Genomic DNA, 19,165 nt, shown 5'->3' on the forward strand with positions numbered 1-19,165 from the left:
GGTCTAGGGTCTGAACAAGGGAAGCTAACATCTCTGCAGACCCCACACAACCTGGACACAAACTTTTTGCACTTTTTTCTTTTAAGTCAGCGCTACAGAGCGCTGTTTGCAAAAACAAGCCACCACAGAGAGAGTTTGTTTAGTCTGTATCTCTGATGAACAAATGAACACCTCATGGTCCTCTAGAGGTCAGCTACTCTGCTAGGAACAAAATAAGCTGCTCTATCCAAACTTGCCATTCTTTTTTCTTTATATTAAAAATGCTGTACAGCGATGTACACACCGTTCCTTTGTCATTGTTTATATTTCTCTAAAGTTTTCATATTGTGTCTGAGGTTGATACGATGTGAGCGCTGGAAACCGAAGTCAAATTCCTTGTTTGTGCTCAACTTTGCCATTAAAGCAGACTCTTATCAGCCGTAGAATCCGGTTAAAATACATTGAAGTTGGGTGTTGCAACGTCACAACATGTGTTAACGTTTAGGGGCTTTAGCACTTTTCGCTGTAATAAAGAAATCCTTTCCAAACGCCATCCCAATTTGATTTTAATATAAAAACAACCGGTACAGTAGCTGAAGACCAGACTTTCCTTCGTGTTGCCGTACACCCCCCCCCCCCCCGCCGCCTTTATATCTATGATGCATTCAGGTGCTCATAGAAAAACTCAGGATCTACCACCACACCAAAATGAAAAATAACTTTTTGTTTTTGAATGAATTTGAAAAAACAAACAGATCCATTTAATTAATATCCTAAAGCAATATTTATGCTGTGAACCTTTCTGAAGAACTCATTTGAAACGAGTTACATGTGTTTGCAGTTTTACATTAAAAATCGCCAGATTTCAGTTGGCATTTGAACGCAACGTACGCCTTGACCCACTTTCGTACACGATATGTAAACGTTTTGTTTCTGTAACAGCTTCTGAACGCGGCCACTTCCGGAAACAGAGTGTGCGTCTTTCAAAATAAATGTAAAATAATAAATCAATGATTGATTGTTTTATAGATACAAGGCTTTTATCTTACCTGTGTGTGGAAAAACCAATATATATAACCAAATTACTAGTAAGTAAGTAAAATCAGTAAATCGTTAGTGCTTCTACTGGTCCACGTTTGATTTTTATTTTTGCAATCTACACCGGAAGTTCTTTATGCTAGCGGTAGCTAACTTCACTCTTGTTTCCGCGTGTTGATGCTGAAGAGAAGATCGTGGAGAAACAAGCATTTTGCTTCGCAGAGAGCAACAAGTAGAGGAAAATGGACATGAAGAAGAGGGTTTCTTTGGAGCTGAGGCACCGGTCTCCAGCGGAGGTGAGTCCTGGGTTTATATCTGTGTGACTCCGGCGTAAACTCAACCGGCAGCGGGAGGAGGAGTTGGTAAAGGAGAGGTGGTGGAGCACATGGCAGCTGGATCTGCTGCTTCACTAAACAACAAACTGGTTCAATAATCCCTGAAACTCAAACTAGTTCTAAAGTAGAAGTGAATTTGTGATTTTTAGAGCTCATCTTGAGTAATGCGTCTCGTCTAATGCGTGTATAAACTTGGCAGGCTACGCTGAAGTTGGCATCCGTTTCGGAACTTCAGTAAAGGTCTATTCCGGTCATTTCGGGGAGTTTTGACTATTCTTATTCAGCTCTTGATCAATATCTAAAATAATTGAACATTAAACAGTAATTCTTGAAAACACCGTTTGTGATTTGTGAAACAATAGCTTTATTGTGAAAGTGTTCGTTTAATTTTTAGAATTGGTTTGGGGGCCAATCTTAAAACTGCAACAATAAGACGAGTCTAGTCTGACCTGAATTGTCATTCTTCTAAACAAACCTCACTGCTATTTTTATTAATTAAAAGAATATACATATTCGCCGTTAAAATTTGATAGCTTTTTCAATTTGACAAATTAAAAAAAAAAAATGAATATAGAACAAAAGTTTTAGAAATTTGCAAACTGTTTTAAGAATATCTGTTCTGTGTAACATTGCTCAGTCCAACTTTGAAACTTTATTATAATGTTTTTGATTGGAGCCGATCTAAATAGTGAAATAGCCCTTAACCGAGGTTCCGAATCGGACACCAACTTCAGCCTCCCCCACACCCGCGTCTGCCTGGGGCCTGGCTAATATCTGGAACTACATTACTGCGAAGCTGTTTGGCTGCGTAGTATAGAATAATTATTACTGTGAGTTATTGAATCAGTTTCCAGTTTTCACACATAATGTAAGGAAATGTATGCTTTTAAATAAGTACACCCTAAATACGTGCGGTCACAATTTAGCGATGTAGTTTTATGATTTTAAATTCGGCATGAAGATGAGTTTTAAATATTAACTTTAACACTAAATCCGGAGTTAAACGTAGAATACCTGACTTTCTTACATATCTTTATGGGTTTGCCCACATCGAGTTTGTTGCAATTTGTTACAAAGAAACAGCTTTGAAACAGAAACCACTGCTGTTCCAGAAAGTAGTCGGAGCCAATGTTTGTAACGTGCAGTTGTGTGCGCTAACGCTAGCTTAAAGCTAAAGCAGCCTGACGGCATTTCTCTGCGCTCTGTCGGCTGTTAGTCATGTTAAAACTCACATGTTTCACCTTAAGGTTCGGTTCGGATGAGAACATTATTTTTATCGGTTCGGCTGGTTATAAACAGCAGAGTGACGGTTAACAGATATCGCACCCACGTGACACCGCTCGTGTGTCAGTAGTTTACAAACAGAGATGAGGCTGAGTTCCAATATAGACCTGACCCTGGACCAGTTCCAATATAGAACTGGTCCCGGGACCTGTTCCAATATAGACCTGACCCGGGACCAGTTCCAATATAGAACTGGTCCCTGGACCTGTTCCAATATAGACCTGACCCGGGACCAGTTCCAATATAGAACTGGTCCCTGGACCTGTTCCAATATAGACCTGACCCGGGACCAGTTCCAATATAGAACTGGTCCCGGGACCAGTTCCAATATAGACCTGACCCTGGACCAGTTCCAATATAGAACTGGTCCCGGGACCAGTTCCAATATAGACCTGACCCTGGACCAGTTCCAATATAGAACTGGTCCCGGGACCAGTTCCAATATAGACCTGACCCTGGACCAGTTCCAATATAGAACTGGTCCCGGGACCTGTTCCAACATAGACCTGACCTGGGACCCGTTCCAGTATAAACTGGTCTTGAATCAAACCACTATAATTCAGAATGGGACTTTGCCTTATTAAACTGGTCAGGGTCTCTTCCAGAATCAAATGAAAGAAAGGTCCGTTTCATTTAGACTAAACTGGTATACATTTAACAGCCATTACAGTTTAGTGTAAAAAATGTGTTTTCAAATAAATCCACTTTAGCACCCAGTGCTTCAAGTTAGATGTAATTTGATCCACAGGCGAAGCAACAGTGAGTGTGTAAATGATCATTTGCAGGGAGCTCGTCCGTCTGGAACACACCTGGGGGTTAAAAGTGGTCCATTCAGGAGTCAAGTGGGTTCGTTATCAGGCAGTTACCTAAACACCCGATCGTCAGTAAAAACAAAAGGTGAATTCAGCAGACGAGGTTGTCTCCTAGGCCCTGTTCAGACCTGGAATTAAAATGTGTCCTAGTTGATTCAGATGCAAGAAGTGAACCTTTAAATTTAAATAGAGCATTCACACCTGGCATTAAAATCCTGCCTGAGTGATTAGATCCTAGTTTATATGCAAATAAACGCGTAGTCACTTCACAAAGTGGGCTGTCGTCTGGACACCAACAGCTCTGCTGAAACATGCACTTGTAATTACTTTATTGTTTAGACTTTACCGTGGTTTGATTCACTTATGTCTCATTTTTGTAGATCAACCGATACAAAACGAGACCAAAGGAGAACACATAATTTGTAAATTTAAAAACATCAGCACACAGACACTAAAGATTTTAACCCATAAAACAGTAGAGCAGGTAAACAGCTAATAGATAGCAAACACACCGTTATTAGTGTATGTATGTTGTGCTGCAGAAAAGTGACTGGGCATCCTTTCTATAGAGAAATGATATGTACTTTGCATGTGTTGGTGTATAATCTGTGACCACAGTGGAAACATTCAGCTCGTAAAATCAAACAATTTGCGTAGTAGATAGAAGGTCGCTCGCTTATACAGTTGCCTGATGTCCACTGATAAATAAAATCGTATTCTATAAGAGAAGCTCGTTTTATTGTTGACGCAATGAGTCAACTATATTATGGTTTGTTTTTTCCATCAGTGGACTGCAGCGCTGATTTTAGATTTGCTGCTTAACGAAGTTTTTTTTTTTTTTTTTTAGACCAGTTTCTAAGACAGCATCTGTTTCACTACAAATCTTCTCCATCTTGTAAAGATCTTTAAAGTGGCCACTCCAGTCACTTCGGCTCATTGAAAAACCAAATAAATGACATTCTTATAGTTGGTCTGTATGTGGACCAGATTACATCTAAATCAAACCATTCCCTCTGGGTCCTGGACTGTTTATTTTTCAGTGACGTTAATAAGAAAGATTCATACATTTATTTGACACTGAAACAATTTTCATGGCTTAAAAACAAACGAAGCACAAAATATATATAAAAGGCATGATCTTATAGATCAAAGATGTTATAATAGAGACTATACTTGTAACTCCTAATTATGCCATTAGGATATTTAATTGATTAGTAACTACAGTACTATGGATTGACCTGCAACAAGGTCACAACGTTTTGAAGCAAGTGTTAAAGAATCTAAATAACAGATTTAGGAAACTGTAACATGGAATGAAGGCAAAGGTTCAGGAGATCCCCACTTCTCAATTATACAACTAGCATAACTTGGTCATAATGATAGAAATGAGTAATTTAGAGACCAAAGTTCTCACATAGTTCTGCATCATCTCTAAACTGGAGCCTAAGACCTAAAAAAGAGGCGATGTTACTGGAAAATAACCCCCTGCTGATGTGGTCTGCTCAGGTCCAGGAACTGGTTTTGGACAACTGCCGCTCCAGCGAGGGAAAGATCGAAGGAATAACAGAGGAGTTCTCCAACCTGGAGCTGCTCAGCCTTATCAATGTGGGCTTGACCAGTGTAGCAGACATCCCCAAACTGGACAAGCTGAAAAAGGTGGGACAGAACCAGTTCAGAATGAAAACGTTTCACAAACATCTGAAACTCATGTATTTTTGTCCCAGTGTTTACATGTAGTCCACAATATTCCTGTTCACTACATTCACTGAAATTATTTCTTAGATGGATGATGGTCATAGAAGGTATCTGAGGTGAAAAATCTGGACTAATGAGCTGTTAATGTTTGAGTTTTGTTCTGATCCGTTCCTGCAGAACTGCTTTAAACTTAATAAAACAACAAATCCTTGCATTTGAACAGCTTACAAATGTGTTTGACCCTCAGATGTTTCTCCCTCTTTCTGCAGTTGGAGTTGAGCGACAACAGGATATCAGGGGGTCTGGAGGTCCTGGCAGAGCGGTTGGTGAATCTAACGCACCTCAACTTGAGCGGCAACAAGTTCAAAGACATCAGCACGCTGGAGCCGCTGGTAGGTCGGAGATGATGATTAGTTATGTTTTATTGTTTAGGTTTGTTAGAGCCGCTGACTCTCCCACCGTCCCACAGGAAGAAATATTCAAATGAGAAACAGCTTTTTTATCTCACCAGTAAATAAATGTGGGCTCTGAGGTTCCTTCCAGAGGTTCTGGCAGCCGAGTCGGCGAGTAGGTGTGAAGTGAAGGGAAAGAGCTCATGTTTGTCACGGTTTACCAGAGAGCACACCGACGGGCCCACAGAGGAACGGCCCGACATTCTTTGGACACATGAAAGCAACATTGCTTTTTTTGGGTCCAGGGTGACAGCGGAACATGGTTCTATCGGCCCTGGTTTCACGTGTCAGAGGTTGGTCCGCTCGCTGCATCTGTAGATGGATAAACTGTTGCTTGTGTTGCTGTTTCAGAAAAAGTTGCCTCAGCTGAAGAGCCTGGACCTGTTCAACTGTGAGGTGACCAACCTGGGTGACTACAGGGACTCCATCTTCACGCTCCTCCCGCAGCTCACCTACCTGGACGGCTACGACGTGGAGGACTGCGAGGCGTCCGACTCTGATGGAGAGGGCGACGGCATCGACGATGAAGGTTGGAGCAAGATGGCTGACACTCATTTGAGCCCCTGAATGTTCACAGTGTTTGACGTTGAATTAATCTGAATGCTTCTGGACCACAGAGGTAGAGTCGGAGGAGTTGTGGGAGGAGGAAGAGGAGGATGAAGAAGAAGTGGTGGCAGAAGAAGACCACGATGATGATGACAGTGGTGATGATGAGGTTAGTTTCTGGCTGCTCTGTCTCATCTTCAGTTGAGCTGCAGCAACATGTTGAACATCCCATTGACATCTGGTCTATGAAGAGAAGCTCTGCTGTTCCTCATGCTGGTCTTTGTTTCTGTAGGATGGGGGGGTGAATGGAGAAGTGGACAGCGAGGATGATGAAGACGAGGATGATGAAGACGAGGACGACGAGGAAGATAATGGTGAGTATCTTAGCTCCTCCTTGTCCAGGCTGGGTGATCACCTGTCAGATAAAATAAGTTCTAGTGCAACTAATTGGCCACAGAGGTTCTGTGTGTGGTTTAATCTCAGGATATATGCAGATGTTCTGGTTCTGGCCTCAGAGGCTCTTTAGAAAACAAACAGCATCATGAAGACAGAGGAACCCAGCAGACAGGTCAGGCAGGAAGTTGTGGAGAAGTTTAAAGCAGTGTTAGGCTCTACAACAATGTCCCAAGCTTGGAACATCTCACACAGCTCTGTTCAATCCATCATCTGAACATGGATGGACCAACTGGAGACCTACCAGGACATGGAGGTCCACCTAGACTGACGGGCGAGGAGAGCATTTGAAGCAGCCAGAAAGCCCACAGGAAACTGCAGACAGTAACAATACAGCAGAGATCAGAAGGAGGTCCTGATTCTGCGACGACATTAAAAACATCTGGTCTCACAAAATCTGTGCTTTTCTCCGCAGATGAGGATTCTTCTCCAGCAAAAGGAGAGAAGAGGAAGAGAGACCCTGAAGATGAAGACGATGAAGATGATGAGTGAAACCCTGTAGACCCCTCTTAACCCCCACCTCCTCCCCGTCTCCTCTAAGCTAACACCAGCTCTGCCTCCACCTTCACAGGGCTGCATCCTCTCCAACACCACATAACTTTAATCGTTTCCCCTCCTTCTCCTCAAACTGCAGTCAGATTTATATTTTATTTAAGTTTACGGACTAATCGAAAATCCTCTGAACTCCTCAGATTCTTCAACGTTATTTTATTTTTTGTGCATTTCTAATAAACTCAGGAAATAAAATCTTAAAGCTTCAGGCTCAAAAGTTAGTTGAAGACACTTCTTACAGAAGACATTTTGACCTATTGTTTATAAAAGTGGTTTTTGAGTTTTGTTGAAAAACAAGAAACTTCAACTGGATTTTTATTTTACCATTACAGTTTAAACCAAATACTTTTCGCCACCATAATTTAGCAGAGGCAGCCCAAATGTTGTATTTTTACAGCACACATGAACTCTGTTTTTCCTCTTTACCTCCAGATCCCTCAGATTCCCTGCAGTCATAAAAACTGCATTCTGACAATAAAGCATCTGTGAAGCCGTTAAATTACTTTATGTTCAGCCAAATAAGGTTTGTCGTACCCATCAAGCTGTTTGTGTTATAATGTAAAATAGTTGAGGTGTGAAATGTTTAAATTCAGGTCAGTGGATGCAGATTTTTGTACTTTCTGAGGTTTGAATCAAGTCCTTTAATCATTGTTTCTTTGTTTTGTTTTGTTTTATTTGCCCCCTCCCCCTACGCCCCTGATCCATCGTCCCGTTTCCTCGCAGCAAAGTACGCTCAGGGCAAACTGTTGTTTTGATTTTTTTTGTTTTTGCCAGCAGAGCTTTTTAAAAGATCTATTTTTTCAGAGAATTTTTGTTTACTTTTGTATGGCTCTCTCGGGACACTGTCTCTCTCTCCGTTTGCCGTGGCGTTTGTTTCCAGAGAGATCCAGCTGTTCCTTCACTCTTACAGCGACCGATTAGGTTGTTTGCTTTCTTTTGTTTTTTACTTTCTGTAAGTTAAATGAGAAATCATACAAAAGGAGTCTGTAAATAAAATCTTAACGTTTTCCTCCTGGTGTCTTTTCCTGTTTTGGTTCTGATTGCCAGTTTGGGGAAAATTTCACATTAAGGCAGTTCAATTCTTCACCTAGATAAACTGTTGGGAGTTGTACATTGCACTCTTTATTTAAAAATGTATTTCGTTAAAATACAACTTCTCTGGTAATCTCACCCCTGTGTATTTGTTTTATTTAATAATGATTAGATGTAAGAAGTTAGGTCTGCTCGAAGAGACAGTCACAGTTAGGGAGTTTGTCCACAAGGGGACAATAAATCAACGTTTTATGACAAAAGGAATTTATTACAGTACAACTAGTTTAGGCGGTTTTTATTTTGCATATTGGAAACATATGGTAGGTTGCGTTCTGCTAAACTTAATTTTCTAAAGATTCTATGCTACTAGGATTTAAATTTCTAAATTAGAAGACACAAAGTGGCAAAGAAGTACCACCTTTTATTGTTTCAATACAAAAATTAAAAATCTCACATGAGAATAGCCTGGTTTTAGTCTTTTTCATGTTCTTATAGATAAATTAACTAATGGCCCATTAGACATTAAACTGGTTCAACCATGAAATGATGAAGAAAACTTACATCTGTTGCTGGAAAGCACCTAATTTACAATACGTCTTTAAATATAGAAGAAAGTCCTGACTTGCACACCAATGCAGTATGTTTCAGTTTTCATCCTTGTTTTAATTTGATTCTATTGAGTATGGTGCTTAATGAGTGCCATGTTAGTGTATTGAAGAAGAAAAAAAGTTTTATCTTGAACTCTGAAAACCCCAAAAAAGTGTACAGATCGAATTCAGTTTAGTGTTTTATTTAATTTTATGATATTTGTTTTACACTAGCTTCAGGGGTATTTGAGAAAACAAATGTTGATTCAGACTAAAAGTCTATCTTTTTTTTACTACTTTATTTTTCAGTTTTCAAGACCAAACCTTTACAAGCCGTTTCAACATAGATTTGTTTTAATTTTAGCTTCTTGTTCTTTAACTGAACATTATGACCATTATTAAGAATCTTCATATCTTTTACCAAAACAAACATTTAGGTAGATTTCTTGTCTGCAGTCATTTTAAACTCCACCTCTAAGCCACATTCAAACCAGAAGTTAAACCGCTCCAATATCGTTAAGGTCAACATGAATTAATCTGATTGGATCAGAAGGTCGCCCTCATGTTGCTTCTGTTCTTTATCTCCAGCTGTAATTGAGCAATCCTCACCTGCAGGACAGAAACAACAGTTTTATAAACTGGGTTAGACTTTCTTTAGTCTGCTGCTTTCCAAAGATCAGACCTGAACCCAAATCATCTTACAAAAAAGTTCTTGTTTATAATCAGATCACCAAACGTCACTGATTTCCAACATTTTCTGGTTATAACAGAAACAAAGACGAGATTATATAACACTCTGCCATACCTTTGTTAATGCTGCATTAATCAATAGTTAGGTTATAAAACTGGAAAATCTCACACACACACACTCACTCATGTACTCGCATCCAGGCCACATTTGGGCATCAAGACTGGAATTAAGGGTCAGAAACGTTAAGATATTCTTTCCTCAAATATTAATAAGTTCTCTAAAGTTATCGTCAACCATGCCTGTTAAAATGTATGAGGTTTTTTGCAGTAAAAAAAAAAATCTGTCTGGTTACTTTAAAAGAAAAATCGGAATAACTACTGTGAAAACATTTGCTTAGGTCACTAATTTAGTGATTCTGAACCAACTTCTATTTTTTTAAAAATTTAATGTTAAATGTGAGTAAATGATTAAAACTCTTTATCATGTGTTTAGTTCAACCTGTCTAACACAATTGGCATGCTGGACAAAGTTTGAATTTTTAACCAAACAATAAATTGTTTTACAAAAAAATAAATCAGTTTTTTTTTTTTTTTTTTAAAGCAGACAGTCTGTTAAAGTCTGGTTATAAGTATGCTTAGTTATCCTAATCAAACTGTGCTAATACTAGTTTATGCTAGCTAGTAGGCTGATGTTAAGTAGTAGGGTAAAGATAGTGGAGTTTTTTCCCGTTTCTGTACTCATGAATATGCAAGAATAAGAAATGTGTTTGCCTAGTTGTGTTATGCAAGACTACATTGGGCAAGAAAATGTAGATTTACCAACTTTCCATCTTTGTTTCTTCTGCAATGCTAGCCACTTTTGGCTAGCTTGTGAGGACTAGCCCTTTTTGATAGAAAAGGATTATAGCTTTTGTTGGTGCTAAATCAATATTACTTCCAGAAGTCTCTTTTCACAGAAGTTTCTATGTTACCATTTTATAGATTTATTTTTAAAACGCCTTAAGTGAGATAAAGTGGAACGGAATTCAAATTTTTTGTTTGTGTGCACAAACCTGGTGAATAAAGCTGATCTTTATTTAGAAATATTCAAAAAGTAATTGTAAACTGGGTAATTGTAACAGTAATTAATAAAATAATGCTATTTAGGTTAATTTTTCAATTTTGGTTTCTAGAGACCATCTCAAGTCCCAGAGATTTGTAACAATGGCTACATAGAAGTCAGAGAAGAATGAGTTTTCATTTTTACCAAAACATCTCCACTTGGTGAGTGAATCAAAAAAATAAATCACTAATTCATCTGCAGTGGAAATCATACAAGGCGTGCCTTTTTTTTTTTTTTTTTGATTTGTGCCACAACACACAAAATCAGATTAGAAACGTGGCATCAGATTCTCAGTGTGAGTGCTAGGGTAAAGTTTACATTTTATGCAGATGTACAAAGAGCCATGCACTGAAATGGGAATAAATATTCCTCCAGGCAGGCATTTTGGAAAGCACTTTCAGGGCTTTTTATTTGTTTTACTCAAACAGTGGCTTTATAATATTTTTGTCTGTAGCAAAAGATTTGCATGTCCGTTAAAACCTTGATCCGTAGTCCACCAGCAGAAACACTGACTATATTAACTTGCCAAACAAATGCAGGCAAACATGCAGGTTTAAACCTAAACAGTCAGTTTAGCATCTTTTCTTTGGAATGAGAAGCCAATTTTCTGTTTGTGTACTGACATCTTTCTGATGCAGCTCCTCCCTCAGGCCTCTGATCTCATCTTGCTGTTTGTAAAACACCTGCAAGAGCTGAAGCACAGAAGCTTTTGATGAGTTCATTCAGAGAGTTTAAGCACATTTCTTTCAATTTCCAACAATGGTTCTGCCAGACCTCACTCTCAGTCGTAGGTGGTGGTTTCTCAGCTGGTTCGCAGCAGTGTGGAGTGCAGCCGTACGTCCACAGCGGACACTCCATCTCATCCGGCTGCCAACCGGACAGATCACTCAGATCTCTGGGATATTTAGCATGCTGATAGGCCAGCTGCTCTTCAAGGAAAGCCTAAAAACAATAAGATGGAACTATATGGAAAAGTTTACACATCTGGTCTGAAAAACCATTTCATGAACGATGTTTTCAAATTAGTTTCAGTGTAAACAGCAGCCCACCGTGGGCCAGAATTTACATTTCAAGTTCATTGACTTCAGTTTAATTATGTAAGGCCAGTTCACAACAAATGTGATCCAAACTTTCCTCCAAGAGAAAGTTAACAAGTCCAAATGATCACACTTTATTTCAATCTAGTCCTGTTAAGGTCAGGGTTTAAAACGAGACATGCCGATACAAATCCAGTTCCTTGTTCTCCAATTGAATCCAATTCAGTCTGGTAGTGTAGGGGTTAAGCGTGCGACCATATACAAAGGCTACAGTCTTTGAAGTGGCCGTCCCGGGTTCGACTCCCGGACCCGGCGACATTTGCTGTCTGCCTACTGTCAAAAAAAAAAAAAGGCAACTAATGCTGAAATAATATCTTTAAATAAAATTTAGAAATGTCTGATTTTTAGATTAATTATAAAAATGCCTATTATTTTTATACGATAGCTTGTAAAGTATTCATAACCAATGAACTTTTTCATGTTTCGTCCCATTACAACCACAAACTTCAGTGTGTTATATTAGGATTTACTGCGATAGACTGACACATAGAAGGAGTTGAAGTGGAAGGAAAATGACACATGGCCACAGCCTTCTCCCTTAACTTTGTGGCTGTACTGCAACAAAACCTGAAAAAGTCAGAGATGTATGATTATCTTTGCAGTAAACACTCAGTAAACAGTCAGTTTTTAAAAAGATATTAATAAAGATAACCTTTAAAGAACATTCAGCTCAAAAACATATGGCTTTTTGTCAGAAAATCAGAATTTAAAACGCATGTTCAAGATGCATACTTTATTTTGTTTGATTAGCTCCAGTTTCATACCAGTGTCTACTGACCAAATGTATCAGCCTACCCTTTCCATAAAGTCCAGTTTTGTGTTTGTCACAGCCCCATCAGCTGGGCCCATCTGGAACCGGAGGGAGCTCAGCTGCCTTAACTGGCCTTTGTCAGCAGGAATTACAGCGTAAGGATTTTCTACATGAGCCTCGGGCCTCAAGGACATCAGCACTGGGCCTGATGAAGAAACGAGAGCCCTTGTAGTAGATATTACAAACTAAATGCATGAGCCAGTTGTGTATCTGTAACTAACATGATGTCTTTGTGGGTCACGTACCCCTGTTGATCCCCAGCAGCCACTCCTGGGCCGTTAAGGCTGCCTGGTTTCCAGCTGTCATTGGGTACAGATCCTCCTGAAAAATACCTGACTGGAAGAGGAGAACAAAATACTTGACCTCATGTGTGTTGCACTTGTATCACCAGTGGTAATCAAACAGAGGGTTGTAATGCAGTACCTGTTTCCGTGGTATGATCATCGACAGAGGTTCTACCAGGTCTTTGATGGCAATCAGGCGATAAAACCGGAAAATCTCACACACATTAACATCCAGGCCACGTTTTGGCATCACCCCTAAAATTATGACAAAAATCTGAACTAGACAACAATTTTTCCCTGGAAATTTATTTCTTCCTTTTGTTAGTTATCACCTCTCTAGAATAGTTGTTGGCCATGTGCTATTTTTCTAAATGTTACTATGGTTAAAATCTTTAACTCTGGTAAAGAATAATACAGTTAAATAAAAGCATTAGCCCACTATGTAACCATGTAAGCTTAACATACTAACTTGTGTTTTTTTTAAACATGTATATATATTTCTTTTCAGTAAAGACATATGTTGGCAAATATTTTATTTAGTCGTTATTTTAGTTGATATCTAAAAATAAAAAAACTTTGGTGAAGGCAAACAGATGCTCGTAAAAGTTTGTCTTTTTAACCAATCATTTATTTATTTTTTTACATGGGCACAGATAGTTTAAGGTTAGGAAGAAGTCTTATCTTTTAGTTCTTGATGTTTTGAGGTTTTTTACTTCATTTAAAAAGGCTCAGTTATGGTTATAAAGCTGGTTTAATGTGATTGAAAGGGAGCTAGATAAATAGCTAATGCTAGTGTATTTTTAACATTTTTTTATCTTGTTGCCATGGCCCAAATAGCAAGTTGTGATACTGAATAGGACAATCCTTCTAACAATGAAAACCATTACCACCATATTGCTAACTAACGTTAGCTTACAAGTTAGCATATGTTGCAATGTAACATGATTTTCCATATCAAAAAGGCGTTAGTCCAGGCCAAATACTGATTCAGTTTCAACAAAAGTAAAATAGTTACCTTCTCGTTAACAAAAAGGGCTAATGGTAGCTAGTAAGTGAAAGTTAGTTGATACTGAATCAATATTTGACCTGGGAAAATGCATTTTTTTAATATGGAAAATATGTTGCAATGCACGTTTTGTACTTACAACTTTACTTTTGGAGCTCCAAGTTGGAAAAATCTGTGCTCTCTAAAGTCAGATTTCCAGCTTGAAACGTTGGAGATCATTGAGCAGCTAGTCCTGAAATTTTACTGTTCATTGGTTAGTGTTTGTATACCAATGATGCAAAAAAAACACACATTGTTATTGGCTTGAATTTCTAAAAATATTTGGCCTGGTTGCTTTTGGCAGACCCCACCGATTTTAGGGTTTGCAGCTAGGAACATCTTTATGTTGGTGATGTAATTCCCAGATTTGACGTCCTATGGAAGCTAAAATACCACAAACTCAAAATCAGTTTCAGTGCATTTTATTCCATTCTGTAGAGTTATTTAAAGGCTTAACTGTAGGCCTATTTATTAGCAGTGCTTGCTCAAATAGATCTGGTGTTCTTTCATTTTAAGTAGGATTCAAACAGGAAAAGGAAGTAGCAACAAAGCAGTCAGCACTTCATCAGTTTCTTTAGTGTTGTATTGTTTTGAGTGTGATAATCTGACCCAGTCCTTTCTGTGGCAGCTGCGATCTGAACTCCATCAGAAAGCTGATGTAGGGTTTCTCAGAGCTCAGCTCGTAGTATCTGATGTTCCCGTCTCCCTACGAAGCACAGTTACAGAGCAACCATAACATTTATCCCAAACCTCATTGTTGTTTAATTTTAAGGTATTTAGAGGCAAATACTACTACCCATTACCAATCATAGTTGCTTCCAATTTTACAAAAGAAGAATAGTTTAAATTTCCATTGTAGACACCTGCAAAACTCTTGTAAACATTATAGAAATTACATTGAATCAAATGTTGGTAAGAAAAAATACAACTCTTTGCTGAACTAAGACTCCTTGTATAACATTTTTGCCACTTTATTGGGCCTGTCTGTGTTCAAACCCAACCAGCTACAAGAGTTACTCTGGATATATGTAGCATTTTAATAACCTTTCCAGCCAAGTAGAGCATCCGTGTATCTGAGTCATAGAACGGGAAGAGAACCCCTGCAGATCCATCCAAATCTTCTTCATACAGAGGTTCTGATAAGTCATCCTGCACAGAGAAAAGATCCAAAGGTTTGAGTGGAAATGATTGGATCCTGAACTAAGTAATTGTCATGCTGATGATACTCAGGTTAATGTTATGACAGATGCCACCATTAAGGGATCATTTTATTTGCTGTTTTGGACTGTATGTTGCATGGTATTAGACTTCCAAATTAGTCCACCTTTCTACTGCTGTATGACTTAAATCATGATAACAGCTGGTTTTAAAAGAACATCTTACTGGATCCCAGAGGACGATCTGTCTGTGGTTCCAGGGCGAGCTACCAGTGGACAGAAGGATCTTCAAGCCTCTGATGTATAAAACCTTGTTAGCCCTGTGTGTCTTGTTGCTGGAAACCTGTAAAACCAAATAGTACCAGTTCTACCAAAAGACATACCATCAGACCCAATAAACTGCTTAAAAGAAAACCTGTAGAATCTTTCCGGTCCGCGGCTCCAGGACCCGAATAAGTCTGTCTTTAGATGTGACCGCCAGCCTGCTGCCATCACTGTTAAAGCTGACAGACAGCAGAAGTGCTTCAGATGGGTAGCGATGATGGATGGGCATCAGGACCACTCGGACCGGATGTCTGATAACTGTACCGACCTGGGACACATCCCAGAGGAGAACCTGGATTTACGAAAAGGTTATGTCTAATCTGATTCATGAAAACCTACTAATCAGGTTTAGCTCATAACAGAAACTAGTTGTGCATAAACTAGGAGCAGTCTCAAACCACTAGTAAAAGTCAGTTTAATCGGGAATGGTCTTAATCCTAATAGGATTATTTATAATTTAAACAAACAGCTAACAGTAGATTGTATTAGCCGCTAGTTTTGTTTTTTTGCAGCATTAGTAGCCATTTTTGTTATTTTTCCTGAGTAGGTAGGCAGGAAGTTGGGTGGAGAGAGAGGGAAGACATGCAGCATAGGTCTCCAGGGTCGGGACTCTAAGCAGGGAAAGCTGCTTTAAGAACTGAGGCCTCCGTATATGCTACGCCACGCGTCACGCCTGGTATTAGCCGCTATTTGAAGTTAATTTGTTAGTCCGAATAAAATCAAGCTCAGATTCCATAAACAAGCACAAGCATAACTGGATGTAGATATTATTTTGTGCTTTAGATCCAGAGCAGAAATAAACCCAATCCCTCCAACCCTAGGCCAGTGTTTTAGGTTACATTCTTGAGACATTCGTTAAATTGGGAAAAAGTGGTTTTTCAGGTTGATAGTGTGGAAAAGATCTAAGTTTAATTGTATTGTCAATAAATATGGTTGTTTGATCAAGGTAGTGATTTGTAACTTTCTACAGAAAGAAATATAAATTGTTGAAATGTATTTGACTGTCACTAATTAAAGAGGCACCTGACCTTGTAGTCGTACCCTGAGCTAAGCAGCAGATTCTCAGCAGTTGGATGCCACTCAATAATAGCCACCCTCCTGGAGTGACCAATTAGAGTTTTTCTGGCCTGGGTGATGTTCTGTTGGACCCCGCAAACTGGAATATCCCAAATCTTCACCTGCAAACATGCACATAACCTTGGTTTTATGCTCAACATTGTCATTTGAAGTAACCCGACTCTGATTTTAGGTTGGAAAATAAATAAGTCTGAACCACATACACCCCTTAGAAGAAGAGGTTTTAAGTACGAATACAAAAAAATTTAAACACTCCAGGCTTACAGTGCAGTCTTCAGAACACGAGGCAACGCAGTAATCATCAAATGGGTTCCACTTGACGTCCAGGACTCTGCCACTGTGACCGCAAACCCTCGGATATTGAGAGTCTAGTCTGCCTATCTAAAAGACAACATTTTATAGAGAAATTATCAGTTTTTTAACATCATGATGAATTACTTTTGATCAAGTTAATAATGTAAAGTGATCCCGATCAGTAGATGTTCAGGATTCCTGGGACTCTTTCCTGGGACGTTTTCTTTGGACATTAGACAACCAGAAGGTCTGACTCTTTCTAAGCAAAGACTCAAAATTCAAGAACTAGTTATGTATGGTTTACTAAGTAACAATAAAATAGTGACATTGGTCCAAAATGTCCTGATGAAGTGAAACAATTTTGACCTACTTACACAATGAATGGGTAGGACTAAAAACGCTCCGCCTCCAGCACATTCCGTCACCACGGCGATGAAGCAGGGATTGGCCGAGCAGTAGTGGTTGTCATGGACGCTTGTTGTGATTGGCACTCCATCATAGCTGTGTTCCTTGGTGGCTGGCTTCCCAAAGACGTAACGAAACTTTGAGCATTGGAAAGATGACCGCAACGGCATCTGGAGGACAGGAAGTGACAGAGGAGGAAGTTGTTTGTCTTCTATCAACAAAAGAGTGGTTCTTCAGTTATGTCAGATCGATTCATTGCCATTTCATTGTAGCGCTACTAGCATAGAACAAAACAAAACGAGACAGCTTTTCTGCGGGATTCTCGACAATTTTGTGTCAAAAATAATTATTTAATTAAAAGGCAAACATCAAATCAGAGCAATATTATAAGGGGAAAAATCTTGACAGAAGTTCAACATTTAAACAGTGTGAGGCGTGAAGCTGTGAAACAGTCAGGTTGCTCTGCTTTCAATGTTACGAGCCCTGCTCCTGCAGTGGCACAGAAACAGATTGTTACACTTCAATGACCTTATGAGTTCCCCTCACCATCCTCCGCAGGACTCTGAAACTGGACAAACAATGGGGACACTCAAAAGATGCTTTCAGGCTCCCCAACACCCCACCCCCAAAAAACCTCTGCACAGCTCTAAAACTGATTCTGGATAGAGGGAAGGAACAATCCAATGAAATTTCAAGCTCCCCTCACTATCTTCTGCAGGGCACTCTTCTGCCATATTGCAGTTGGTGTAAAGAAAACACTGGTGTTAGAAAACATTTGGTCAGGGGATTTTTGTTTCAGTTTCCCCAGAAAGTGCAGTCTTCGTTGGGTTCATTTCATGACACCAGTGGTGTCTCAACCTCAAACGTCAACTGAAGATCTGCACTCTTGAATTTATTGCTAGCTGGTCTCGTTATAATAAAATACAACAGGCTGATTTCATTGAAGTCATTGCATTCGAATGAATCAGTTTGTAAGAGATTTACCCATGACTGGGTACAGAACAGTACAATAAAATGAATTTGCCAGAATTTGAACAAATTAATCTTTGCTTCATCTGAATCTTCAGAAAGTACAAAGGCCGGTGAAGAATGAAGAGAACAACAGTTTACCAGAAACAACTTCTATTGCTACTGATGTTGTTGCTAAGTTGGAACAGGGAACTGGGAATGACAACCCAACTTACATTTTCAAAAATCAATGGGAATCAATGGGAATTTTATACAGCAACTATTATAATTTCTCTGCATTTTGTAATTTAACACACTGTAGCAACAGGTTCACTGCATGAGGTAGTTTAATTCAATCTGTAACTATTTTTATGAAATGAAATAATAGTTAACAATACAAACATTTTTGGTAAAAATAAAACCTTTTTTCACAACCAGTTTTTTATGGATAGCCACCATATTTGCTTTTGAGGTCATGGTTAAAGTTGCTAACATTCCCAGTTGGAATTCTGACTTCGGGAAAGATTTATGTTAATTGTTTCAAATTGAAATTTGAACTGGGTTAAAAATGCATAACTAGATAGTATCCCTACACCAATCATGCAGTTTATATGGATAATAACTTGTTTTTCCTGTTTTTATGACACAGCAAATTTACAGAGTTCAAGTCCTGTTGTAGTACTGTTATAAAATGTTTCTCTGTACGGTGTTACCTGATATTTTCTTCAAGAACTTCAAGAATAAAACTTAGAATACATATCCTGAAAATTCAGAGTGGGTTTGTGGATTTCTCATTTACAGATCATAGGTTTTGGTCTTATTTTGGATTAGTGTAACATTCTGCTTTTAAAAATTGTGCAAATTCTTCATTTGGATTTATTGAATTATTTGTTGCTGAATCTTGTTTCTGCCATTTAGATTTGTTTCCTCCATGTCTAATGTTAGATCCTTTCTCCCATTTGTCCCGTCGACTTACATTTGCATCCTCAACATAATCCCATAACAGTGCTGTGCGAATTCAGCAGCCTCATTATCTGGCCTGATCAATAATGTAGTCAGCCGCAGTTATTGGCTTTCATAATCATATCAATAATAAATCAGGCTCTTTCATACTTTACCTTTTTAATCTAACCGTCCATGCAGATTAAAAACCCAACGTACAAAAC

At 38.9% G+C, this 19,165-nt stretch overlaps 2 protein-coding genes across 2 annotated transcripts; one reads left to right on the forward strand and one right to left on the reverse strand.

Annotated features, from left to right (window-relative positions):
* Positions 1-1,152: 1,152 nt before the first annotated feature.
* On the forward strand, positions 1,153-8,155 carry LOC124880041 (acidic leucine-rich nuclear phosphoprotein 32 family member D-like). Its single transcript, XM_047384921.1, has 7 exons — positions 1,153-1,313; positions 4,955-5,104; positions 5,413-5,535; positions 5,947-6,124; positions 6,213-6,310; positions 6,434-6,515; positions 7,010-8,155. The coding sequence occupies exons 1-7, from the start codon at positions 1,260-1,262 to the stop codon at positions 7,084-7,086; spliced, it is 762 nt and encodes a 253-aa protein (XP_047240877.1). The 5' UTR covers positions 1,153-1,259; the 3' UTR covers positions 7,087-8,155.
* Positions 8,156-8,904: 749 nt separating this feature from the next.
* On the reverse strand, positions 8,905-17,587 carry LOC124881026 (coronin-2B-like). Its single transcript, XM_047386511.1, has 13 exons — positions 17,021-17,587; positions 16,617-16,733; positions 16,304-16,453; positions 15,367-15,567; positions 15,178-15,294; positions 14,839-14,943; positions 14,404-14,500; positions 12,889-13,004; positions 12,711-12,801; positions 12,450-12,610; positions 11,332-11,499; positions 11,181-11,249; positions 8,905-9,374 (listed from the first exon to the last, which is right to left on the reverse strand). The coding sequence occupies exons 1-13, from the start codon at positions 17,219-17,221 to the stop codon at positions 9,312-9,314; spliced, it is 1,656 nt and encodes a 551-aa protein (XP_047242467.1). The 5' UTR covers positions 17,222-17,587; the 3' UTR covers positions 8,905-9,311.
* Between the last annotated feature and the right edge of the window lie 1,578 nt (positions 17,588-19,165).

The sequence above is a fragment of the Girardinichthys multiradiatus genome, chromosome 14 (genome assembly GCF_021462225.1).
Source record: "Girardinichthys multiradiatus isolate DD_20200921_A chromosome 14, DD_fGirMul_XY1, whole genome shotgun sequence".
In the NCBI taxonomy this organism is placed as follows: Eukaryota; Metazoa; Chordata; class Actinopteri; order Cyprinodontiformes; family Goodeidae; genus Girardinichthys; species Girardinichthys multiradiatus.

Bases quoted from the DNA above. Each gene is read 5' to 3' on its own strand.
- LOC124880041 (XM_047384921.1), top strand. From the start codon at position 1,260: ATGGACATGAAGAAGAGGGTTTCTTTGGAGCTGAGGCACCGGTCTCCA. The intron at 5,536-5,946 runs GTAGGTCGGAGA...TTGCTGTTTCAG, and splicing joins TCAGCACGCTGGAGCCGCTG to AAAAAGTTGCCTCAGCTGAA. The intron at 6,516-7,009 runs GTGAGTATCTTA...TTTTCTCCGCAG, and splicing joins GGACGACGAGGAAGATAATG to ATGAGGATTCTTCTCCAGCA.
- LOC124881026 (XM_047386511.1), bottom strand. From the start codon at position 17,221: ATGCCGTTGCGGTCATCTTTCCAATGCTCAAAGTTTCGTTACGTCTTT. The intron at 16,734-17,020 runs GTAAGTAGGTCA...GTTGTCTTTTAG, and splicing joins TAGTCCTACCCATTCATTGT to ATAGGCAGACTAGACTCTCA. The intron at 14,944-15,177 runs GTAAGATGTTCT...TTCTCTGTGCAG, and splicing joins AGATCGTCCTCTGGGATCCA to GATGACTTATCAGAACCTCT.